Raw genomic sequence first — 27,249 nt, forward strand, 5'->3', positions numbered from 1 at the left:
ATGGAAAATAAAACACTATCGATTAGATAAGTATTTAATCCCCTGAGTCAATACATGTTAGAATCACCATTGAATCAGCTGTGAGTCTTTCTTGGTAAATCTCGAAGAGCTTTGCACACTTGGATTGTACAAAATTTGCCCATTCTTAAAAAAAAAATCTTGAAGCTCTGTCATGTTGGTTCTTGATTATTGCTAGACAGCCATTTTCAAGTCTTGCCATAGATTTAAGCCAATTTAAGTCAAAACTTAAGAACTCTCAGGAACATTCAATGACATCTTGGTAAGCAAATCCACTTTGTGTTTTAGGTAATTGTACTGCTGAAAGGTGATTTTGTCTCCCAGTATCTGTTGGAAAGCAGACTGAACCAAGTATTCCTCTATGATTTTGCCTGTGCTTAGCTCTATTCTGTTTATTTTTACAATAAAAAACTCCCTAGTCCTTGACGATGACAAGCATACACATAACATGATGCAGCCACCAACATGCTTGAAAATATTACTTGAGTGCCTTATTGCAAACAGGATGCACGTTTTGGAATATTTTTATTCTGTAGAGGCTTCCTTCTTTTCACAGTCATTTACAGTTGAAGTCAGAAGTTTACATACACTTAGGTTGGAGTCATTAAAACTCGTTTTTCAACCACTCCACAAATTTCTTGTTAACAAACTATAGTTTTGGCAAGTTGGTTAGGACATCTACTTTGTGCATGACACAAGTCATTTATCCAACAATTGTTTACAGACAGATTATTTCAATTAATCACAATTCCAGTGGGTCAGAAGTTTACATACACTAAGTTGACTGTGTCTTTAAACAGCTTGGAAAATTCCAGAAAATGATGTCATGGATTTAGAAGCTTATGATAGGCTAATTGACATCATTTGAGTCAATTGGAGGTGTACTTCTGGATGCATTTCAAGGCCTACCGTCAAACTCAGTGCCTCTTTGCTTGACATCATGGGAAAATCAAAAGAAATCATCCGACCTCAGAAAAATTGGAAGAATTGGAGACCTTCACAAGTCTGGCTCACCCTTGGGAGCAATTTCCAAACCCCTGAAGGTACCACGTTCATCTGTACAAACAATAGTACGCAAGTATAAAACACCATGGGACCACGTAGCCATCATACTGCTCAGGAAGGAGACGCGTTCTGTCTCCTAGAGGTGAACATACTTTGGTGCGAAAAGTGCAATCAATCCAGAACAACAGCAAAGGACCATGTGAAGATGCTGAAGGAAACAGGTGCAAAAGTATCTACATCCACTGTAAAATGAGTCCTATATCGACATAACCTGAAAGGCCGCTCAGCCGTGAAGAAGCCACTGCTCCAAAACCGCCATTAAAAAAAGCCAGACTACAACTGCACATGGGGACAAAGATCACACTTTTTGGAGAAATGTCCTCTGGTCTGATGAAAGAAAAACAGAACTGTTTGGCCATAATGACCATAGTTATGTTTAGAGGAAAAAGGGGGATGGTTGCAAGCCGATGGAACACCATCCCAACCGTGAAGCACAGGGGTGGCAGCATCATGTTGTGGGGGTGCTTTGCTGCAGGAGGGTGTAGTGCACTTCACAAAATAGATGGCATTATGAGGTAGGAAAATTATGTGGATACATTGAAGCAACATCCCAAGACAGTCAGGAAGTTAAAGCTTGGTCGCAAATGGGTCTTCCAAATGGACAATAACCCCAAGCATACCTCCAAAGTTGTGGTAAAATCGCTTAAGGACAACAAAGTCAAGGTATTCGAGTGGCCTTCACAAAGCCCTGACCTCAATCCCATAGAAAACTTGTGGGCAGAACTGAAAAAGCGTGTGCGAGCAAGGAGGCCTACAAACCTGACTCAGTTACACCAGCTCTGTCAGGATGAATGGGCCAAAATTCACCCAATTTATTGTGGGAAGCATGTGGAAGGCTACCCAAAACGTTTGACCCAAGTTAAACAATTTAAAGGCAATGCTACAAATACTAATTGAGTGTATGTAAACTTCTGACCCACTGGGAATGAATGATGAAAGAAATAAAAGCTGAAATAAATCACTCTACTATTATTCTAACTTTTCACATTCTTAAAATAAAGTGGTGATCCTAACTGACCTAAGAATTTTTACTAAATGTCAGGAATTGTGAAAAACTGAGTTTAAATGTATTTGGCTAAGGTCTATGTAAACTTCCAACTTCAACTGTATGTTAGTATTGTGGAGTAACTTCAATGTTGTTGATCAATCTTCAGTTATCTCCTATCACAGCCATTAAACTAACTGACCTTACAGATAATTGTATGTGTGGGGTACACAGATGGGTTAGTCATTTAAAAAGTATGAACACCATTATTGCACACAGAGTGAGTCCATGCAACTAATTATGTGACTTGTTAAGCACATTTTTACTCCTGAACCTATATAGATTTGCCATAACAAAAGGATTAAATACTTATTGAATCTTGCCATGCGGTAGTAGAGAGAACAGTCTATGACTGTGGTGGCTGGGGTCTTTGACAATTTTTAGGGCCTTCCTCTGACACAGCCTGGTGTAGAGGTCCTGGATGGCAGGCAGCTTAGCCCCAGTGATGTATTGGCCCGTACGCACTACCCTCTGTAGTGGCTTGCGGTCAGAGGCCGAGCAATTGCCGTACCAGGCAGTGATGCAACCAATCAGGATGCTCTCGATGTTGCAGCTGTAGAAGCTTTTGAGGATCTCAGGACACATGCCAAATCTTTTTAGTTTCTTCAGGGGGAAAAGGCTTTGTCGTGCCCTCTTCACTACTGTCTTGGTGTGTTTGGAACATTCTAGTTTGTGGTTGATGTGTGTTTGAGCCAATCAGTTGTGTTGTGAAAAGGTAGGGATGGTATACAGAAGATAGCCCTATTTGGTAAAAGACCAAGTTCATAATACAGCAAGAACAGCTCAAATAAGCAAAGACAAACGATAGTCCATCATTGCTTTAAGACATGAAGGTCAGTCAATGCGGGAAATTTCAAGAACTTTGAAAGTTTAAAGTGCAGTAGTAAAAAACCATCAAGCACTGTGCTGAAACTGGCTCTCATGAGGACCGCCACAGGAAAGGAAGACCCAGAGTTACCTCTGCTGCAGAGGATCATTCCATTAGAATAACAGCACCTCAGAATGCAGCTCAAATAAATGGTTCAGAGCTCAAGTAACAGACACATCTCAACATCAACTGTTCAGAGGAGACTGTGAATCAGGCCTTCATGGTCAAATTGCTGCTGAAAAAAACCCACTACCAAAGGACACCAGTAAGAAGAAGAGACATGCTTGGGCCAAGAAACACGAGCAATGGACATTAGACCAGTGGAAATCTGTCCTTTGGTCTGATGAGTAAAATTTGAGATTTATGGTTCCAACCGCCATGTCTTTGTGAGACGCAGAGTAGTTGAACGGATGATCTCCACATGTGTGGTTCACACCGTGGAGCACAGAGGAGGAGATGTGACGGTGCTTTGATGGTGACACTGTCGTGATTTATTTAGAATTCATACACACTTAACCAGCATCGCTACCACAGCATTCTGCAGCGATACACCACATCTGGTTTGCTCTTAGTGGGACAATCATTTGTTTTTCAAAAGGACAATGACACAACACACATCCAGGGTGTGTAAGGGTTTTTGTCCATGAAGGAGAGTGATGGAGTGCTGCATCAGATGACCTGGCCTCCACAATCACCCGACCTCAACCCAATCGACACTTTTTGGTTACTACATGATTCCATTTGTGTTCTTTCATAGTTTCGATGTCTTCACTATTATTCTACAATGTAGAAAACAGTAGAAATAAAGAAAAACCCTTGAATGAGTAGGTGTGTCCAAACTTTTGACTGGTACTGTATATAGACCTGTGGCTATCCCCATCTTTCTGTTCATCTCTTAGTTTCTCTCCGTGCCACTCTTTTTAACTGCTTGCATATGTCTCGCTCTCTTTCAAAGAGCGTGAATTCCTATACTACGTCTAGGTGTCACCATGGCAACGCGCTGCGGGAGGTTAGCCCAAGGCTGAGCTTGAACTTAGAAAGGAGAAATAGAGAATTACCGAGGCCGAGACGAGTGTCTGTGTGTAATGTGTGTGCGTGTAAATCTGTTACCATCTGCATACAAAGTATGACGGAAATAGATAGCCTCCTAATTGTCTCCAATACCGTGTATCGGTAGCTTTTTCATTAGTGAGCAAGACTAAATGCCACACTTAATTTAGAATCACCACAGTGGCAGGGGAGCTCTGCTCTACAAAGAAAATACATAAAAATTGTCTGAAACTACTGGTCTGTACACAACCATTTGTAGTGTACAATAGCTCAGTTCCCTAACATTTTAATATTTTTTTCCTTTTTGACTATATTCTAAAGTAAATTATGCATTTCATACTTAAAATGACCTTTTTGAGTACATAAATTAACATGCCAAAGATTCACTGCATTGCGAGATGCAGAAATCACCCATCATGTTTGGCGTTGCTTAGTTCCCTGACATTTTAATCTAAAGTACAAGTAAATGGTGCAGTTTTTTTTTTCTTTCATGGATGGTTCTTGCTGCAAACCACAGTCATAACAGCGCTAAGGAGCTAATGCTGCCATATAAACCAATGTGTCATTTTGGACGGCTTGTGCTGAATGGGAGCTTTGAAGCGTTTAAGCGCTACTGTAGAATGATGGAGAATCACAATGGCCATGCTCAAAATATACATTATATGTTCTAAACGGATACTAGCTTTTATGAACCACCGCTAAGTGTGTGAGCTACTTCTGTCGTAATGAGTGTGACGTCTTTACTGCCCCCCCAATTCAGTCATTTAAGCTTTCCCCCTCCACTTAAGTTCCCACACAGATAAAAGTTTAATGGACGTCTCCTCTGGACCTCTGGCCACAACCCTTTTTCCCCGCACAGTGCCATCTTGCTTTCTCTCCGTCCACCCCCCGTCATCCCCTACTACCGGATCATCCATCAATCTCCTGTACTCCCTTTTGTCTTCTTCATCTAGTCAGTGCTATTGCTCTCTTTCTCCTCTTTCACTCCATCAGCAGATACCTATGTCTGCTCTTTTTCATTTACTCAAACTAATCTCTCTCCCTCTCCTATTTATGTCTGGTTCCTTCTCTCCCTCTCTCTGGAAGATCGATTCCATCCTGTCTCTAAACCCCTTAAGGTTGCACTAAAATAGGAGGGAATTCAATTTAGATAAGAGATAAGGAGGAGAGCGAGAGATGAGGGGGTAGAGAACAAAGAGGAAGAGAAAGGAAGATGAGATGGGGAAAATGGAAATAGAGGGAGAAAGGGAGAGGAGCTGGTGGAAGTATGCACTTATAAACCTCCATATGAGGGAGAGGGGTGTGAAATAGTGTGACTACATGGAGATGAAATGTGTACAGTACCAGTCAAAATCTTGGACACACCTACTCATTCAAGGGTTTATTTATTTTTACTATTTTCTACATTGTAGAATAATAGTGAAGACATCAAAACTATGAAATAAAACATGGAATCATGCAGTAACCAAAAAAAGTGTTTTATATTTGACATGATTTAAAATAGACACCCTTTGCCTTGATGGCAGCTTTGCACACTCTTGGCATTCTCTCAACCAGCTTGTTTTAAGGCAGAGATATGGTTCTTCTGTTGCAGTCATGCGCAGTGTTCTTGGTTGGTCATCAATCGACAAGATAATTGAAAAAAACATGCTTATTTTATTTTATAATATACATCATTTAAAACGGCCAAGTTCTATTCACAATGGTATTCAGTTGGTAAGAGACAGTCATTGCCTAAATACTAGGAATAGATTGTCCACCATCTATGCGTTATCCAGACAGAAAAAAGAAATGGGCAAAAGAACATTTCGATTTAGAGCAATAAAGAAATGGAATAAATTAACTGAGCAAACTGGAAACCTTTCAATATATAAGTTTAAACGTTATTTTAAAACAATTTAAATATAGTATATAGAAATGTTGTGGGACTATAGTAGATGAAGAATAAAAAAAATTTTTTGATTGAGTATTTATTGGGTCATTATGCTAGTGTATTATGTATTTTTGTAATAGTGTGTTATATGTGAAAGTGTGTTTGTATTATAAATTGTATTTTACTGTTAAGGACTCTTGGAATATTAGTCCAAATGGGGACTAAAAGAGATCCTAATAAAATCAAATCAAATCACATACTCTGCGTCTCACAAAAACACGGCGGTTGGAGCCAAAAATATCAAATTTGGACTCATTAGACCAAAGGACAGATTTCCACCATTCTAATGTCCATTGCTTGTGTTTCTTAGCCCAAGCAAGTCTCTTCTTCTTATTTGTGTCCTTTAGTAGTGGTTTCTTTGCAGAAATTCGACCATGAAGGCCTGATTCACGCAGTCTCCTCTGAACAATTGATGTTGAGATGTGTCTGTTACTTGAACTCTGAACCATTTATTTGGGCCGAATAACTGAGGCTGGTAACTCGAATGAACTTATCCTCTGCAGCAGAGGTAACTCTGGGTCTTCCTTTCCTGTGGCGGTCCTCATGAGAGCCAGTTTCATCATAATGCTTGATGGTTTTTGCGGCTGCACTTGAAGAAACGTTCCAAGTTTGTGCCATTTTCTGGATTGACTGACCTTCATGTCTTAAAGTAATGCTTATTTGAGCTGTTCTTGCCATAATATGGACTTGGTATTTTACTAAATAGGGCTATCTGCTGTATACCACCTCAATCTTGTCACAACACATCTAACTGACTCAAACGCATTAAGGAAAGAAATTCCACAAATAAACTCTTAACAAGGCACACCTGTTAATTGAAATGCATTCCAGGTGAAAACCTCATTAAGCTGGTTGATGGTTGAAAGAATGCCAAGAGTGTGCAAAGCTGTCATCAAGGCAAAGGGTGGCTACTTTGAAGAATCTCAAATATAAAATATATTTTGTTTAACGCTTTTTTTGGTTTCTACATGATTTTCTATGTGTTATTTCATAGTTTTGATTGCTTCACTATTGTTGTACAATGTAGAAAATAGTACAAATAATGGAGGAAGATATTAAGCATGTGAGTATACATCTGCACTGTCTCGCTTGACAGGCTTACAGTGGCACTGGGAATGATACTTATGCCTGTAATGTGTTTACACGCGTGTGTGCATGACTGTGTGAGTGCATGTGCGTGTCTGCTGTCTTCGAAGAGTAGCTGTGTGTACTGCATGAGTTCTAGAGATGATATGAATATGTTTTAATGTCTCTGTGGGAATGTACTGGTGTGTAGCTTATTTACGGTCTGTCCTAACAGCCATATGGTCTAATCAGTGCAGACTTTGTGCCGGGTCTCTCTCTGTGTGTGAGTCTGGCTGTGTGCAGTATGCATTCAGTGCAGGTTTCTTTATATTTATCATTTTATCAGTGCGATTGTGTTGGGCGGAGGTCTTTCTCATATAGTGCAGGCTTATTTCTCTCTGTCTCTCCCTCCTCTCTGCGTGTGTGTTACGGAGCGGCAGGGTAGCCTAGTGGTTAGAGCGTTGGACTAGTAACCGAAAGGTTGCAAGTTCGAATCCCAGAACTGACAAGGTACAAATCTGTAGTTCTGCCCCTGAACAGGCAGTTAACCCACTGTTCCTAGGCCATCATTGAAAATAAGAATTTGTTCTTAACTGACTTGCCTAGTAAAATAAAGGTATAAGAAATGGATGGGGCCCTTTCTTGTCAATTGGAGTAGCCCCCCCCCCCTCTATCTCTCTCTTTCTATACCATCCCTCCCTTCCTCTGTCTGTCTGCCCCCCGCTTCCTCTGTCTTTCTACTCTCCCTCCCTCTGCCTTATATGGATCATGTTTAATGATGTGGGGAAGAGGCTTTTGTTTCCGGTGCTGACCATGATGGATGTCTTCCTACAGTCAGAAATAACACCAGTCTCTCTCCACTTTTATGGGCCTAATGGGCCTCCAATCAATACACACACACAAAGAGACCAGCCTCCCAGATATGTTTCAGCTGCACGTGTGTGTGTGGAGTGTTTGGGAGTGCATGCATGTGTGATAATGATTAAATGAGAGAAAGATTGGTTGTTTGCAATAATACATATGCAATAGCCAAAAAGCAAACAAGCCAGGATTGGTTATTATATTATTTACACCATTTCATATTTCAATCTGTAGACATTTATTTAGCAAATGTGTCACCCTCCTGCTAACCCTGTGCTAGAAGCCAGCTATGATTAGTCAGTCTCTTCTCTCTCTCCATCTTTCTTTCTCTCTCTCCCCTCGCTCTCCTTATCCCTCCCCTTTCATCTCTAGTGTTGCTGGCCATAAAAGCCCAGTAACTGATCATCCTATCCATCCTAACCTCCTCTCTCTCCTTCCTCCCATTCCCCCTTCTCCATCCTCATCTTTCCAACTCCTCCCTCTATCCTCAAATTCTGTCTACTCATCTCTCTATGAATTTCCATCTTTTACCACACCCCTTCCCTCCCTCCCTTCCTTCATCTGTCCTTCATTCTAGAGTATATTTCATCATCTATCCTCCATCCCTCACCTTTATTCCTCTGAAATTTATTTTTAATAATAAATAAAAATCCTCCTCCATCACCCAGTTTCCCCTCTCTCTCTCCCTCCTTTTCTCAATTCCTCATTCCCTTCTCTAACTAGGATGGGTCTATTGTCAGGCCATTACTGTAAAAGAGAAGGAATGTGTTGTTAATAACCTACCAAAATAAAGGTAATAAATCAAGGTAATGCCTTCTCTCTTCCATCCCTCCATCCACCCCCTCCTCCCCATCCCTCACCTGGATGTGTCTCTTGCTGATCTGTTGGGTGATGTGGACTCGTCCCGTGCTGGGGTCCACCCCTGCCAGGGGTACCGCCGCCTCCCCGATGACATCATCACGGGCAAAGCGGTCAAAGCTAAGCACCAGGAAGTGCAGCGTGAGGTCAGGCAGTGCACTGTAGGCCACGCCGTAGAACGTAAACGTCTCGTCAAATACTGGCTCCAGAGTCTTCCTCAGAACGCGGGTCTGCAGAGCAATCACTTTTATTTCAGTCTGGTTGCTATTGTGACAGTAGCACTTAAACAGTTACAGTGACACTAACACTTTCTTTTACAATATCAAATAACAGGGATAATGCAGGGCTCTTCAAACTTTTCTTGCCTCATGTTTGCAATAATAAAAACATATGGCGTCATCTTATTTTGATCTAAATCTGTAATAATGATCATTCAAATAATTCAATAATAACAGTATTAGCCTAATCGGGACTGCAACCCTGAATACCTAATCCCTCAACAAAGCAAATCAAAGAAAACAGTGGAAAGGAACAACCCTGTAGGTAGGAAGAAACCTCCAGAGGAACCAGACTCACCTTGACCCGGTGCTTCTTTTCTGGAAGTATGGTCATCTTCACGTAGGGGTCGGAGCTACCCGCCTGCTCGTCCACGGTGGGCAGACCATGGGCGCCAACAATGGTCACCACCAGCGCCTTCTTGGGGAAGTTGTAGTCCACGACCAGGTTGAGGGTACCTAGGGCAGCGGGCGGCATGGTGTTGCCCTCCCCCTGACACGGGGTAAAGGGCGAGGCTGTCTTGCTGGCGTCACAGCTACTGCTTCTGCTGTTACCCCTGGAGCTGCTCTCCAGGCAGCAGTAGTCGGAGCGGATGGGCAGCGCCTTCTCTAACCTAGGCTGTCCAGCAGGGGGCAGTAGGTGGCTCATCTGCAGGTTGGTGGAGCTGTTGAGCAGGCCCGTTTCTGGGTCGACGTCCACTAGCATCACCCTTCCTCCTCCCCCTCTTCCTCGCTCACCATTACGACCCCACTCGACGCCGGATCCGCTGCCATTTCGCGAGGAGCCCGGGCGTCGACCCACACGGACTATCTTCTTGTTACTAAGTGTCTCCGGGTAGATGCTGATTCCCTTGAGCATGTGGATGAACTTGTAGGGCGGATCCACGGCCTGGTCGCAGGGTCCTGATTGGAGCTTGTAGCTGCCCGTCATCTGTCGGTAGCGACGCTGGCAGCAGGTCCAAAGGAAGACAGCCACCGTGACTGAGACCACCAGGACCCCGGCGCCCAGGAAGCCCGCCAGCACCGGGGACACGTCTGAGAAGGGTAGCGGAAGAGAAAGAGGGACAGAACAGAGAAAGGTTTTTCATTTGATCTTATCCTTTCCTTTCCATCGTTATAAACCCCATTTCTTCAACACTGATGGGTTGAAAGCCTTATTAAACAGGAAGAACTGAACTTTTTAAAAACTGCCTAAAACAAACAAATGAAGAACACGTGAGATATGACACACAAGGTAGGATACCATCAAAAAGCATCACTCTCTGCCTAAAGTGAGAACATGAAAGGCTGTCAAAAAGATGTGCTAAAAAGCAGGAAAAAGAGGTTCAAAACACAAATAAACCTTAAACGGATGAAATTGATAAATGTGGTAGGATCAAAGGATTTCAGTTTGTCCCTGCTCATGTTTCTTGGGGCCTTGTCAGATGAGGAAGTTGAAGTTGCTGTAATCCTACTGCAACGACTTATAATATGTTTTACACCATGTTTACACGGCGCATTTTGGAAAACACACAACACCACTGACCTCAATTTGGACTGCGAGCGGTACCGGAGCGCCAAGTCTAGGTCCAAGAGGCTTTTAAACAGTTTCTACCCCCAAGCCATAAGACTCCTGAACATCTAATCAAATTGCCACCCAGACTATTTTCAATGCCCCCCCCTTATTAAACCACTGCTACTCTCTGCTGTTATTATCTATGAATAGTCACTTTAGTAACTCTACCTACATGTACATATTACCTCAACTAACTATATAATCTCACTATTGTTATTTTACTGCTGCTCTTTAATTACTTTTATTTCTTATTTGTATTTTTTTTTAAACTGCATTGTTGGTTAGGGGCTCGTAAGTGAGCATTTCACTGTAAGGTCTACCTACACCTGTTGTAATCGGCGCATGTGACTCATAAAATTGGATTTGATTTCTTTCTAAACCCCACTTTGTAAGTTACCTATTAGAATGCGACAATAATTTGTGTCGTTCTGGCTTGGACAAGGCTTATAGTCGCTTTAATACTGACTCGTTCTCTGAGGCCTCTTCGCCAGCCCTGTAGTCTCACACACACACATACACACCGTAATTAGTGCTGTAATGAGTCCAAATACTAACCTGTGACAGCTCTACCTTGTTATAACTGAACTTCAGTAAAGACCGCAATGTCAAAAGTAAAAAAAAAAAAAAAAAACTATAATAGTTTTTGACAGGCTTGCCTTAGAACTATCATTGGCCTAAACTTTTAACAGCAATTTAGCCTGCACATATGGGTACCCTTATGCCCAGTTAAGTGCTATCAGTCATCTACTGATGGTGTAGGTAGATTAAGGTTTGGTGATGCTGGTCACATTTTCTCAGGAACTGATTGACAGAGGCACAATGTCTATCTTTGAGTAAAGCAGTGGGTTCTCTGTCTTGTTGCTAATGTTTAAACTATGTCTGTAATGTTATTTTTGTTTACTACATTACTATGCATGTTGACTACCATGAAAACGTGGTTTCCTTCGCCCTCTCCTTCAATTTAAACCATTTTATTCAAATTAAGCCATTTTCCCCAATAATATTCTGTCTTTCCTTCACTGTCCTCTCCCTCTCTCTCATTTGGGTGGCCCTGGCAACAGCGGGGGCCCCTCTCCCGTCGAGCTGGTCGGTCGGAGCTGTTTGGAATTCCGAGTTCACCCCAGAGCGGATGAGAAGAGGATGTGCGTTCCACCGTCTCCACACATAATCAGACTCCAGAAGCCATCGGGAGAGTTGGGGGGTGTTTACTCACACACTGGCACACACACTAAGAAACACGGAGCCTGGTATACAGTGTGAGAGTGTTTTCCAGTTAATGGACACCCGTTATTGTCATGTATGGTAATGTGGTGAGGGATGGAAGCCTCTGAAAAAGCGTGTCTGTGTGTGTGTGTGTGTGTGTGGTCAGGGGTGTGAAGAGTGTAGTATTCAGCACGCGTCATGCGGTCTTGCTCCATCAGGGGCCGGACAGGGACCCGGGGCGTATGTAAGGTTCTGCATACAAATCATCAGTGCACACTATAGAGCAGGGATCTCCAGCACTACTGAGTCTGCAGGCTATCACTCCAGTCCTGCAATAACACACCTGATTTAGCCAATCATTGTCCAGACTGTAGAGATCATGAATGTGTGGATTGTGTGTGCGTTGCGTGCTTGTGTGCGGTTGACAGACACTGCTGTACTGCACTGATCACAGCTATAATGAGGCCTCAAGAGCCTCATTATTTCTCTTTTTCTCCTGTGAGTTCTATGTAAAACAACTCAGCAGCAAGGAAAACTGGGAGGTGAACTACACTATACACACTTAGCATAAAGAATGTTCATGCACTTACAGTAAAAACACTCACATATTGCATTCACAAAAAGCCACCGATGCAAATGCATAAACAACTAAATAAATAAAAGCCTTGAATTATGCATGCCGTCGTCATGGGAATTGTCATGGAAGTTCAATTCGTTTTTTTTTGTGTAAACGGACCAATTTGCTCACTAATAGGTTTAAAGGGACTATATTACAGTGTAGGCTACGGAATACATAGTTGTTTGTGACTGTTCACTTGTTTACTGTAAAGGCAATCATGTTATATGGTAAGAGCCATTCTGACTTCTGTATGGAGTCAAGTCAGCCTCTAGAATGAGTCATTCTCTATATCTCACTGACCTCTCCTTGGGTCTATGAATGAATACAGATACTGATGAATACAGAGGAATGTCAATGTCTCATTCAACATGATGTGTCTTCCTAACAATGGTATCAACACACTTGGAAATTCAAGTGAAGTGCAGCTCATATTTATGCGTGTCACATGGGGATGTCTGCCAACTGAAGAGATTCCTCCCACCAGAGTTGTGTTCAATAGGACACACGGAAAACAAAAGTCTGTGTTCATGTTGGGCTAGTTCTGGCAGCATCTCTCAGTTTCAAAATGTTTCAGGACATTTTCTCCCTACTGAACACGACCCATGTGTCATGTAAAAGGCGGCGGGATAAGCCTGAAACTGAAACAAGAAGCCACACCCACCAATCGACATCCTAATGATTTCACTTCCGGCGCCGACAGAGATGGCCGCCTCGCTTCGTGTTCCTAGGAAACTATGCAGTATTTAGTTTTTTTCCCGTGTTATTTCTTACATTGGTACCCCAGGTAATCTTAGGTTTCATTACATACAGTTGGGAGGACCTACTGAATATAAGAGCAGCGTCAACGCACCATCATTACAACCAGGAATATGGCTCTACCGAAGTGGATCTTGTGTTTTGCCTTCCACCCAGGACAATGGATCGGATCCCAGCTGACGAACCAAAACAACGTCACTGTAAAAGGAGCATATGAAGCGGTCTTCTGGTCAGGCTCCGGAGACGGGCACATCGCGCACCACTCCCTAGCATACTACTCGCCAATGTCCAGTCTCTTGACAACAAGGTTGATGAAATTCGAGAAAGGGTAGCATTCCAGAGAGTCATCAGAGACTGTAACGTTCTTTGCTTCACGGAAACATGGCTCACTCGAGAGACGCTATCGGAGTCGGTGCAGCCAGCTGGTTTCTTCATGCATCGCGCCGACAGAAACAAGCATCTTTCTGGTAAGAAGAGGGGCAGGGGGTATGCCTTATGATTAACGAGACGTGGTGTGATCATAACAACATACAGTAACTCAAGTCCTTCTGTTCACCTGACTTAGAACTCCTCACAATCAAATATCGACGCATTATCTACCAAAGGAATTCTCTTCGATTATAATCACAGCCGTATATATTCCCCCCCAAGCAGACACATCGATGGCCCTGAACAAACTTTATTTGACTCTATGTAAACTGGAAACCACATATCCTGAGGCTGCATTCATTGTAGCTGGGGATTTTAACAAGGCTAACCTGGATCATTGTTATTCTAACTTCCGCGACGCATATAAGGCCCTCCCCCGTCCTCCTTTCAGAATAGCTGACCACGACTCCATTTTGTTGCTTCCAGCCTATAGACAGAAACTAAAACAAGAAGCTCCCGCGCTCAAGTATATTCAATGCTGGTCTGACCAATCTGATTCCACTCTTCAAGACTGCTTCGATCACGTGGATTGGGATATGTTCCGCATTGCGTCCAACAACAACATTGACAAATACACTGATTAGGTGAGCGAGTTCATTAGAAAGGCGATGTCGTACCCATAGCAACTATTAAAACATTCCCAAACCAGAAACCGTGGATTGATGGCAGCATTCGCGCAAAACTGAAAGCGTGAACCACTGCTTTTAACCAGGGCAAGGTGACTGGATACATGACTGAATACAAACTGTGTAGCTTTTCCCTCCGCAAGGCAATCAAACAAGCTAAGCGTCAGTATAGAGACAAAGTAGAGTCGCAATTCAACGGCTCAGGCACAAGAGATGTGGCAGGGTCTACAGTCAATCACGGATTACAAAAAGAGAACCAGCACCATTGCGGACCAGGATGTCTTGATCCCAGACAGAGTAAATAACTTCTTTGCACGCTTTGAGGACAATACAGTGCCACTGACACGGCCCGCTACTAAAACCTGCGGTCTCTCCTTCACTGCAACCGACGTGAGTAAAACATTTAAACGTGTTAACCCTCGCAAGGCTGCAGGCCCAGACGGCATCCCCAGCCGCGTCCTCAGAGCATGCGCAGACCAGCTTGCTGGTGTGTTTACGGACATATTCAATCAATCCTTATCCCAGTCTGCTGTTCCCACATGCTTCAAGAGGGCCACCATTGTTCCTGTTCCCAAGAAAGCTAAGGTAACTGAGCTAAACGACTACCGCCCCGTAGCACTCACTTCCGTCATCATGGAGTGCTTTGAGAGACTAGTCAAGGATCATATCATCTCCACCCTACCTGACACCCTAGACCCACTCCAATTTGCTTACAGCCCAAATAGGTCCACAGACGACGCAATCTCAACCACACTGCACACTGCCCTAACCCATCTGGACAAGAGGAATACCTATGTGAGAATGCTGTACATCGACTACAGCTCAGGATTTAACAACATAGTACCCTCCAAACTCGTCATCAAGCTCGAGACCCTGGGTCTCGACCCCGCCCTGTGCAACTGGGTACTGGACTTCCTGACGGGCCGCCACCAGGTGGTGAGGGTAAATAACAACATCTCCACCGCGCTGATCCTCAACACTGGGGCTCTACAAGGGTGCGTTCTGAGCCCTCTCCTGTACTCCCTGTTCACCCACGACTGGATGGCCTTGCACGCCTCCAACTCAATCATCAAGTTTGCGGACAACACTACAGTGGTAGGCTTGATTACCAACAACAACGAGATGGCCGACAATGAGGAGGTGAGGGCCCTCGGGGTGTGGTGTCAGGAAAATAACCTCACACTCAATGTCAACAAAACAAAAGGAGATGATTGTGGACTTCAGGAAACAGCAGAGGGAGCACCCCCCTATCCACATCAATGGGACAGTAGTGGAAAGGGTAGAAAGTTAAGGTCCCCGGCGTACACATCACAGACAAACTGAATTGGTCCACCCACACAGACAGCGTTGTGAAGAAGGCGCAGCAGCAAACAAACTTATACAGATGCACAATGGAGAGCATCCTGTCGGGCTGTATCACCGCCTGGTACGGCAACTGCTCCGCCCACAACCGTAAGGCTCTCCAGAGGGTAGTGAGGTCTGCACAATGCATCACCGGGGGCAAATTACCTGCCCTTCAGGACACCTACACCACCCGATGTCACAGGAAGGCCATAATGATCATCAAGGACAACAACCACTCGAGCCACTGCCTGTTCACCCCGCTATCATCCAGAAGGTAGGTGAGGTCAGTACAGGTGCATCAAAGCAGGGACTGAGAGACTGAAAAACAGCTTCTATCTCAAGGCCAGCAGACTGTTAAACAGCCATCACTAACATTGAGTGGCTGCTGCCAACATACTGACTCAACTCCAGCCACTTTAATAATGGAAATTGATTGTATCACTAGCCACTTTAAACATTGCCACTTAATATAATGTTTACATACCCTACATTACTCATCTCATATGTATATACTGTACTCTATACCATCTACTGCATCTTGCCATCTTTATGTAATACATGTATAACTAGCCACTTTAAACTATGCCACTTTTATGTTTACATATCCTACATTACTCATCTCATATGTATATACTGTACTCGATGTCATCTACTGCAGCTTGCTTATGCCGTTCTGTACCATCACTCATTCATATATCTTTATGTACATATTCTTTATCCCTTTACACTTGTGCGTATAAGGTCGTAGTTGTGGAATTGTTAGGTTAGATTACTCGTTGGTTATTACTGCATTGTCGGAACTAGAAGAACAAGCATTAACATCTGCTAACCATGTGTATGTGACAAATAAAATTTGATTTGATTTGATTCAGATTCACAACTGCAGTCTGCCAAGCCACCTTCTTTGGTTACAATCTGTGACTGGGGCCCAAAATCAACCTCAGTGGTCAGGAACAACTACGCATAGGTAACCTTAAGAAAATGTGACTAACTCTTTTATAAAGCAAAGATGACAGAGGCCCCAGCTATCGACTACAATAATTCTGCGAGAGATTTTCTCTTGGAAGAAAATGATAGTAAAGGTAGAGAACTTAAAATTGTACTATCAAAAACCAACAGGTTTCAGCATAGCAGCCTTCAATCGCCGTCATGCACCCTAGCTGAAATTAGTAGCCTGGTAAAACCAGAATGAACACAGCTCTTACAGCTCTCACAGCTCTAGAGTGCAGCATTCAGTCTGGTTTGACCAGGCTAGAACTGGACTGAATGACCCCAGATGCTTGACGCTGCAGGCAGCCACACCCCGGGCCACCAGTAAGCTGCATGTGCAGGGATTTAGCTTTCGTTTTAGCGGCCAATATTCATATCCAGCAGTGAAGGCAGCTGGAGGGGCTTAGCAACAGTGCTGGAGGCAAAAATTGGGTCAGGGTTAGCAGGCACTTGTCCAGTTGTGTGACAGACAGGAGGATTTTAACAGCTTGACAAGCCAGACAGAAAAACTAAAATGGCCATGAAATGAAGGTGGCAAACAAGGTTACTTGAGGATAAGAATCGAGGTAGAATTCAAAGGTAACAGGAAGAGAGAGGGAAATGGGCAGGAGAGAAAGGGGAGAAGAAATGGTGAATGAAAGAAAGAGTCAGGAAATGTGGTATGAATGAGTGGTGACTTTGGCTGCTAACGGAGAGACAACCAGTGAGACAAAGGATCCATAGCTAGGGCCCAGACGGAGAGTCGAGAGCAAGCGTGCCAGACAAACAGACTTTTGGGACATTTCTGAAGAGTGACAGTCACTTCCATGCGTGCCTTGGGAATTCAGAACAGCAGACACTTGTCTGCGTACCGCAGGGCATACCTCACGGCTAAACCATTTAGTCATTTTATCGTCAATAAAATCAGTTACTGGCATCTTGTCCTGCTTTCCCTTTTCTCTTTCTCCTTTTCCTCCCAGAGGCAATGTTTTACATTTTACCACCCTCTATTTCTTAATCTCTCTCTTCCTCTCATCCACTCACTGTATCTCCATAGTGTCTACAGTAGCTGCCCACACCCACTCACTCCCCCTCTAGACAAAGACTTGACCACCCCCCCTACACCATTGATCATTGTGAAAATGCTGGGGCATTTTTTGGAGAGTCTTTAAAGCACAGCTGTGAAGCTCTCGTTGCCTAGACACATCCCCTGAGAGACAGAAACAGAGAGAGAGACACAGACCAAAATGGTCCAGGTCTAAATGAAATAAAACCTTGAGTGAGTTCACATCTCGATAGCAATACTGAAGGCGAAATCCAGGATTTCAAAAAGAACAAAATGCGTGAAAGAACAAGTGTGTGTACACATGTCTGTGCATACGCAGGAGGCGTCCATTATTAATAGACTGCAGTAAATTGTTAATCACGAGCAATGATTCTATTATCTGATTCATACGCGAGGAGGCGAGCGGGGAAGTGTGGGACTGTGGAGGAATACGTTAAGTGTCACGTCCTGACCTTAGTTCCTTTTTTATGTCTCTATTTTTGTTTGGTCAGGGCGTGAGTTGGGGTGGGCATTCTATGTTTTCCATTTCTATGTGTTTGGCCTGGTATGGTTCCCAATCAGAGGCAGCTGGCAATTGTTGTCACTGATTGAGAACCATACTTAGGCAGCCTGTTTTTCCCACTTGAGTTGTGGGTAGTTGTTATCTGTCTCTGTGTCTCTACCAGACAGGACTGTTTTGGTTGTGCTTTTGTTTACTTTGTGTTCAGTTATCGAATAAATCTAACATGGACACTTACCATGCTGCATCTTGGTCCTCTCCTTCCAACAGCCGTTACAGAACTACCCACCAAAAAAGGACCAAGCAGCGTGGTCATCAGGAGCAGCGTGGAATGGACTCATGGACATGGGAGGACATTCTGGACGGGAAGGGTTCCTACACATGTGAGGAGATCCTGGCTGGAAGGGATCGCCTCGCATGGGAACAGGTGGAGGCAGCCAGGAGAGCGGAGGTAGCAGGTAAAGGGAGCCAGCGCTTTGAGGGAACACGGCTGGCAAGGAAGCCGGAGAGGCAGCCCCAAAAATGTATTGGGGGGGGCACGGGGAGTGTGGCTAAGTCAGGTAGGAGACCTGAGCCAAATCCCCGTGCTTACCGTGGCGAGAGGTTGACCGGGCAGGCACCGTGTTATGCCATAAGGAGCACGGTGTCCCCAGTGCTCAGGCATAGCCCGGTGCGCTACATCGCAGCTCCTCGTATCGGCCGGGCTAGAGTGGGCATCGAGCCAGGAGCTATGAAGCCGGCTCAGCGCATCTGGTCTCCAGTGCGTCTCCTCGGCCCGGGGTATATGGCACCAGCCTTACGCATGGTGTCCCCGGTTCACCAGCACAGCCCAGTGCGGTCTGTTCCCACCCCGCCGCACTTTCCGGGCTTCGGGGAGTATCCAGCCAGGACAGGTTGTGCAGGCTCGGTGCTCGAGACCTCCAGTGTGCCTCCACGGTCCGGTCCATCCGGTGCCTCCTCCACGCACCAGGCTCCCGGTGGCAGCCCCACACACCATGCTGTCTCTCCGTCTCCTCCCTCCATGGGCTCCCTCCTGTCCAGCGCTTCTAGTCTCCCTCCTGTCCAGCGCTTCCAGAGTCTCCCTCCTGTCTAGCGCTTCCAGAGTCTGTGGCGGTGTGTCACAGATACACATATATTGATAGCAAAGGGTTTAATCACTGTTTCCCATGCTTGTTCAATGAACCATATACAATTATTGAACATGCACCTGTGGAACGGTCGTTAAGACACTAACAGCTTACAGACAGTAGGCAATTAAGGTCCCAGTTATGAAAACCTAGGACACTAAAGAGGCCTTTCTACTGACTCTGAAAAACACCAAAAGAAAGATGCCCAGGGTCCCTGCTCATCTGTGTGAACGTGCTTTAGGCATGCTGCAAAGAGTCATAAGGACTGCATATGTGGCCAGGGTAATAAATTGCAATGTACGTACTGTGAGAAGCCTAAGACAGTGTTACAGGGAGACAGGATGGACAGCTGATTGTCCTCGCAATGGCAGACCACGTGTAACAACACCTGCACAGGATCGGTACATCTGAACATCACACCTACGGGACAGGTACAGGATAGCAAAAACAACTGCCCGAGTTACACCGGGAATGCAAAATCCCTCCATCAGTGCTCAGACTGTCCGCAAGAGGCTAAGAGAGGCTGGACTGAGGGCTTGTAGGCCTGTTGTAAGGCAGGTCCTCACCAGACATCACCAGCACAAACCCACCGTCGCTGGACCAGACAGGACTGGCAAAAAGTGCTCTTCACTGACGAGTCACAGTTTTGTCTCACCAAGGGTGATGCTCGGATTTGCGTTCACCGTCGCAGGAATGAGCGTTACACCGAGGCCTGTACTCTGGAGCGGGATTGATTTGGAGGTGAAGGGTCCGTCATGGTCTGAGGCGGTGTGTCACAGCATCATCGGACTGAGCTTGTTGTCATTGCAGGCAATCTCAACACTGTGCATTACAGGGAAGACATCCTCCTCCCTCATGTGGTATCCTTCCTGCAGGCTCATCCTGACATGACCTTCCAGCATGACAATGCCACCAGCTATACTGCTCGTTCTGTGTGTGATTTCCTGCAAGACAGGAATGTCCGTGTTCTGCCATGGCCAGCTAAAAGCCCGGATCTCAATCCCATTGAGCACGTCAGGGACCTGTTGGATCGGAGGGTGAGGGCTAGGACCATTCCCCCCAGAAATGTCTGGGAACTTGCAGGTGCCTTGGTGGAAGAGTGGGATATCATCTCACAGCAAGAACTGCAAATCTGGTGCAGTTCATGAGGAGATGCACTGCAGTACTTAATGCAGCTGGTGGCCACACCAGATACTGACTGTTACTTTTGATTTTGACCCCCCCCCTTTGTTCAGGGACACATTATTCCATTTCTGTTAGTCACATGTCTGTGGAATTTATTCAGTTCATGTCTCAGTTGTTGAATCTTGTTATGTTCATACAAATATTTACACATGTTTAGTTTGCTGAAAATAAACGCAGTTGAAAGTGAGAGGACGTTTATTTTTTTTGCTGAGTTTACTTTATGAATGCATTGTCACAAATCAACGTGCAAAGTTTCTAGTCAACTAGCCTGCTAATATTAGCTTTACCAGCCTGCTAAGATTTCCTTAGCTCTGAATCAGTCAACCATTTTAAAATTTTAGTCATTTTAGCGGATGCTCTTATCCAGAGCGACTTACAGAAGCAATTAGGGTTAAGTGCTTTGCTCAAGGGCAGATGGTCCAATTTTTCACCTAGTTGGCTCAGAGATTTCAACCAACGCTCTTAACCGCTAGGCTACCTGCAAAATAGATAGCACGCAAGCACTAAGCTATCTGGATTCTGAGGCGGGAAAAGTTACAAAACTCCCGTAACCTACTTAACAGAGAACATGCCAAAAGTTGACAAAACAAAAAGGAGAACAGACGAGGTACTACACCATTAGTGCAAGCAGGTATGATTTTCGCTTTCATTGAGCAATAAAGCCTGCCATGCTAGTGCCATGCCAGAGCCTGCCATGCTAGTGTTTCCACTAGATAACACAGCCACAAAGACTGTGACGAGCATGAGGTGTGGCTAACGTTAGCCAGCTTGAGCTAGCTAGCTTAAACTCTGTAGCACAAAGTAGATCCTCCATATGACGTTGAGGGTACTTTAGAAGTTATCCGGAAATAAGTCAATAAATATGAAACAACTAGGGTTGCTAAATTCCTGCAACTTTCAACAAATTCCCTTGTTTTCCAGAAATTGTGGTTGGAGGATTCCAGGATTTTCTGCTTATTCTCTCCTGATTCCAGAAATCTCCAACCGGGATTTCGGGAAAACCAGGGAATTTATTGAAAGTTCCCCGAGTTTTGCAACCCTAGTAATAACCCAAAAACATTACTATGTTTGTACTTATAGGTAACCAGGTCGTGACTACAACTAAGTTACTTTGTCTGTTTACTAAGTCTTTGACCACACTGTGTTGTTACATCGTTGAGTAAAAACTCATGTTTCCTACCCTTTAAGTGGCAAACCGTCCCGTTCAGGAGTGACCGCTAACTTCCTGAAAGGTGACGTCAAGGTGCATGGAAACATTACATTCTGAAGTACCTCCACTACACAGAGTCATGTGTCTCGAGAATTTTTCAAATAACCCAAACACTCATAGAAATGTTCTTGTAAGCAATCTCTTTTCCCTCTTACACGTACAACATGTCACACAGTAAGACATTAAAAAAGACGAAACATCTGTAAACATCCATCTCCCCTACTGCCATCAACACACCGAGGTAAATCACTGCTGCTCAGCTTCACAGGACTAAGCTAAAAGACTATCTAAACCACCTTTCACACAACGTTTGCTTTCTCGGCTTTCTCATCCTGAAATCTCGGTGAACATGAGTAATACAGACAGACATCTTGTCCCGAGGTGGATTGTGCTGTATTTGACCACTGGGTGAGAAAGGGGCTTGTCACTCTGACACCAGTCACTATGGCATTAAATCACAAGCGCTGTTCCGGCTAGGCCGGACACACTGCAGAGAGAAGGTACAGAGAGAGAGGGAGGGAGGGAAGAGAGGTGAGGAGGGTAGGACTGTGTGTCACTGTCAGCTCACCCCTTCATCCAGGCTAGTCTGCCTGAGTGAGACATGTAACCCCAAAGAGACAAAGAAAGGCAATAACATAAGGGTACTGTGCATCTGAGTGGCGCAGCAGTCTAACATGCTGACCACACCGCTCGCAACTTTACACATACGTGCTAGTCAATCATTGCACCCACACTGCTTGCTCGCCTCAGTGAGCGTCTGCGTGGCCAGGTGCCAAAATAGAAATAGGTTCTATTTGTGAGGCTCAATGCGCTGCAAGTCTGCCCTCTCCCATCTCCTCATTGGTTGTAAAGAGCATATACCCACGTGCCATCTCCTCATTGGTATTTAGGAGCATATACCCACATGGGTGATTGAAAGATGAACTGACGTCTACACGCCAGTCGGATGTAGTAATGCACCATAAAGTTGGTTGCCAACCGCCATATAAAGTCCAAAGAAGTAAAAAAGAAGCCTGAGGAAGGAGGAGAGATGTCGAGAAAGGAATTCGGTTTACCGTTTTATCTGTGGATTAATTGTCGGAGTAGAGGACCTTGTGCATTTCAGGTAAAATAACAACCCAATGTTTATATCCCAGGACAACAGCAAGCTAGCTAGCTAAATTGCCATAAATGTTTAATGCTTTTCGACCAGTCCCCAAATTAATAGAATTGGTTCAGAGTTTGTTTTGATATTTCAACCTGCATGTCATGATCGTGTTTGGTGTGGGGGTACAAAATCGATATGCGCACGATCGCACATGCACGCATCCAGTTTGGTCAGCATGTAAGGCACTGCATCTCAGTGCCAGAGGTGTCACTAGAGACCCTGGTTCGATCCCGGGCTGTATCACAACCGGCCGTGATCGGGAGTCCTATAGGGCACAATTGGCCCAGCATCGTCCGGGATAGGGGAGGGTTTGGCCAGGGTAGGCCATCATTGTAAATAAGAATTTGTTCTTAACTGACTTGCCTAGTTAAATGAAGGTTAAATAAAACAATTAAATACCAAATAAGTACACCAATAAGAATGAGATTCTTCAAAGAAGCCACCCTTTGCTTTGATGACAGCTTTGCACACTCTTGGCATTCTCTCAACCAGTTTCATGAGGTAGTCACCTGGAATGCATTTTAATTAGCATGTGTGCCTTATAAAAAGATCAGTTGTGGAATTCCTTTCCTTCTTAATGCATTTGGGCCAATTGGTTGTGTTGTGACAAGGTAGGGGTGGTACACAGAAGATAGACCTATTTGGTAAAATACCAAGTCCATATTATGGCAAGAACAGCTCAAATAAGCAAAGAGAAATGACAGTCCATCATTGCTTTAAGATATGAAGGTCAGTCAATCCGGAAAAGTGCAGTTGCAAAAACCATCAAGCGCTATGATGAAACTGGCTCACACGAGGAATGCCACAGGAAAGGAAGACCCAGAGTTACCTCTGCTGCAGAAGATAAGTTAATTAGTGTTACCAGCCTCAGAAATCGGCAATTAACTGCACCTCAGATTGACTTCAAAGAGTTCAAGTAACAGACACATCTCAACATCAAATGTTCAGAGGAGACTGCGTGAATCAGGACTTCATGGTCAAAGAAACCACTACTATTGGTATAAGAAGAAGAGACTTGCTTGGGCTAATAAATACAAGCAATGGACATTATCCAGGTGGAAATCTATTCTTTGGTCTGATGAGTCCAAATTTTGATTTTTGGTTCCAACCGCTGTGTCTTTGTGAGACGCAGAGTAGGTGAACGGATGATTTCCGCATGTGTGGGTTCCACCGTGAAGCATGGAGGAGATGGTGGGATGGTGTGTGGGTGCTTTGCTGGTAACACTGCCAGTGATTTACTTAGAATTCAAGGCACACTTAACCAGCATGGCTACCACAGCATTCTGCAGCGATACGCCATCCCATCTGGTTTTCGCTTAGTGGGACTATCATTTGTTTTTCCACACGGCAATGACCCAACACACCTCCAGGCTGTGTAAGGGCTATTTGACAAAGAAGGAGAGTGATGGAGTGCTACATCCGATGACCTGGCCTCCACAATTACCCGACCTTAACCCAATTGATATGGTTTGGAATGAGTTGGCCCTCAGAATGAAGGAAAAGCAGCCAACAAGTGCTCAGCATATGTGGGAACTCCTTCAAGACTGCTGTTGGGAAAGCATTCCAGGTGAAGCTGGTTGAGAGAGTACCAAGAGTGTACAAAGCTGTCATCCACACAAAGGCTGGCTCCTTTGAAGAATCTCAAATATCAAATATATTTAGATTTGTTAACACTTTTTTGGTTACTACATGATTCTATGTGTTATTTCATAGTTTTGATTTCTTCACTATTATTCTACAATGTAGAAAGTAGTTAAAAAAAATAAAATAAAAACCTTGAAGGAGTAGGTGCGTCCAAACTTTTGACTGGTACTGTGTGTGTGTGTGTGTGTGTGTGTGTGTGTGTGTGTGTGTGTGTGTGTGTGTGTGTGTGTGTGTGTGTGTGTGTGTGTGTGTGTGTGTATGTGTATATATATATTTAATTCTCATGAATTTGATTATATAATCTTGAAGCCCATTCAAAACGGTATGGGACTGGATATGGAAGTAAAGTGGAAGGGGTCATCACTTTCATATTATCTTTTCCAGAACAGTTACTGCAAGTATAGGGGATGCATAACCAGGCCAGCTCAGTACAACTTGTTTTGGCTCAGCTCAGTAGTGTGAAAATCCTTAAGGTGGGGTAAACTGCAGCTGTTCCCTCCAGCTTTGGCACTGGGCTCAACTCGGAGGGAAAATCCACCAATGAATCAAAACAAAAGCAATTAAAGTTGCTCTTGGAGATAGCTATCTGTTAAGGAGAGGAATTATGCTAATATGAATTTAACAATGCATATAAATTGATAATCAAGAGAAGATATAACAGAGAGTCATTTTGTTGGTGTAATTAGACCCCACGCCCTCACTGAGGAGCTGCTCCAACACTCCAGACACAAACAAACAACATTAGCGCCTCTACCCTTCACTGCACACAAAACAATCTCTACAGGAGGTAATTTCTTTTCATAGACAATTCGGTTTGGAAAAGAGGAGGAGAGTTTGAATGTGTCTTACTGATTTTGTCAATGTGATGTGTCTCATCCTGTCCTGTTAGTTGTCTGCACTGGTTGTTGTGTAATCGATTGTTGAGTAATTGTAGGTGTAAACCATATATTTATACAGTAGGCTAAATATATGCATGTGACTGGGTGTAGTTAGTTTTTGAAATCTTTGTCCACTCATTCTCTTAATAATAACATATTCTGCCCAGAGTTAAGCCCTATAGTTAATGCTTTAACTCTGACATGGGAGCATGGTGCACTAGGCTATTGGTAAAACATCCATCAATGCTTCCCACCATCCCACGGTGATTTAACTAGATTACAATGACCACGCAAATTGATTGCCCAGCGAGTGAGGTTTTTGGGTAGACGTGAGACCACCATCCACCTTGCCCAAATGTTCTGTTACGCTATAGACAAAGGGTCCAGTTCAGCAATTCGGATATTCTTTCAAATAAGAGAAGACCAGGCAGTCGTGCACAGTTGATGCCAAGCCTCAAGAATAGATTGAACGTCATCATCCTCTCTTACCCACACGCAGTCAAAAGCCATTCGAGAAGGATGGAGAAGTGCCTTCCAAACGGGTCTCACCTTTAACAATAAACCTGTACCGCGCACGAGATTAACCAGAAGTCAATATATATTAGTTTATATATAAAAGGCACATTTTCATTCAGTCCATATCCCCTGCCAACATTCCTCCGACAAGACAAAATATGACGAAGCAACAGTGGCTACCGCCGGAAACTAACGCACGCATGACCATACATTTTCATGTATAGGCCTATTTGTAATCCCAACAAATTAAACATAGACAACAGGCCTATGTTCAGTTTTAAAATGATTAGAATCGTTGACACTGTCGAGGCCTTGATAGGTATGTGTTCTCCCCTCTGAACATTGTTGATTAAAAAAAATACATACTCCCTAAATCCACATAGTTTAAATAGGCTTCCCATATTCTAGGGGTCTTTTTTATGTTTTCCTGCTATTGGTTCAAAGCGACTGTATTTAATTATCAGAATAACATCACTATAGGAGATAAGACTCACAAGAAGGAATCAACAATGTAGGCTACACGTCACTCGTGTCGTTTTAAATGTTAAATCGACGTGTGCCATTTAATTTCAAACATTAAATTAATTGAATATAGTACAAAAAAAACGAGACTAAACAACGAATGTAGCCCCTGGAGTATTTCAGCCTTGTTATGCCAACAAAACACATTTAGAATCTGAGAACCTGAGAAAAACTATTTTTTTTCGGTTAGCCTAAAACAGTTGTCTGGCATGTTATTTATCATGAGGAAAAACATTTAATAATATGTCTTACCATGTGCTGGTCTTAAATTGGTTATCTCAGCCATTTTGGGGTTCAAAAGGCTGTTGTCCCCCCCAAAATGAAAATAACAACAAATTAAACTCGCAGGCTTCTAATTTATTTCCATTAATGATATTGTCCCTACGCTTTTTCTTTAGGTCAGTAGGCTATATCAGCCGGGCGATGAGGCGACGATGTTTGACGGTCGTATTTTCCTCAGTCCGAAATTATTGTTGTGATTCAGTGGCTTCTCAAGGATGCTCTCGCAATTGCGCTTGCTTCAGCACACTCCTGTCTCGAGCTCAAGTCGGGTGCGGTTGCTGAGCAAAGACGGCAACAACCAGCCTTGAGGACCCCCCTGACAACCGTGAGTTTAAGGGAGAATGTTCTTGATTCCTCGCATGCTCTCTTCTCGCCTCTTTAACAAAGCCCATTGGATGATAAGGTCAGAGGGGCGGGACCTCTGACCTTCTCATCCAATGGGTTTTGTTAAAGAGGCAAAACGATAGGATTTAAGGAATCAAGGAAAATCAAATGAGATTCTCCCTTGGAAATGTCTGGTTGCTAGATCCAATCATATCACCCTTTGCTACCACGAAGTTACCGAGAATTGCCCTCGCCAACCAACCAAAGACAGCAACGCTACCAAGAATTGGCGAATGAGAACAAAGCAGTG

General features: G+C 44.0%; 1 protein-coding gene across 1 annotated transcript in view; it reads right to left on the bottom strand.

The window, feature by feature from the left end:
• The window catches only part of LOC135549897 (synaptotagmin-11-like), a 28,086-nt gene extending 1,131 nt beyond the window's left edge, over positions 1 to 26,955 (bottom strand). Inside the window, exons 1-3 of the mRNA XM_064980273.1 lie at positions 26,586 to 26,955; positions 9,340 to 10,073; positions 8,766 to 8,993 (exon numbers count right to left, since the gene is read on the bottom strand). Coding sequence (XP_064836345.1) covers positions 8,766 to 8,993; positions 9,340 to 10,073; positions 26,586 to 26,619 — 996 coding nt within the window. The 5' untranslated portion in view covers positions 26,620 to 26,955. The remainder of the gene's footprint in view (positions 1 to 8,765; positions 8,994 to 9,339; positions 10,074 to 26,585) is intronic.
• Between the last annotated feature and the right edge of the window lie 294 nt (positions 26,956 to 27,249).

The sequence above is a fragment of the Oncorhynchus masou genome, chromosome 12, assembly GCF_036934945.1.
Source record: "Oncorhynchus masou masou isolate Uvic2021 chromosome 12, UVic_Omas_1.1, whole genome shotgun sequence".
NCBI lineage: Eukaryota > Metazoa > Chordata > Actinopteri > Salmoniformes > Salmonidae > Oncorhynchus > Oncorhynchus masou.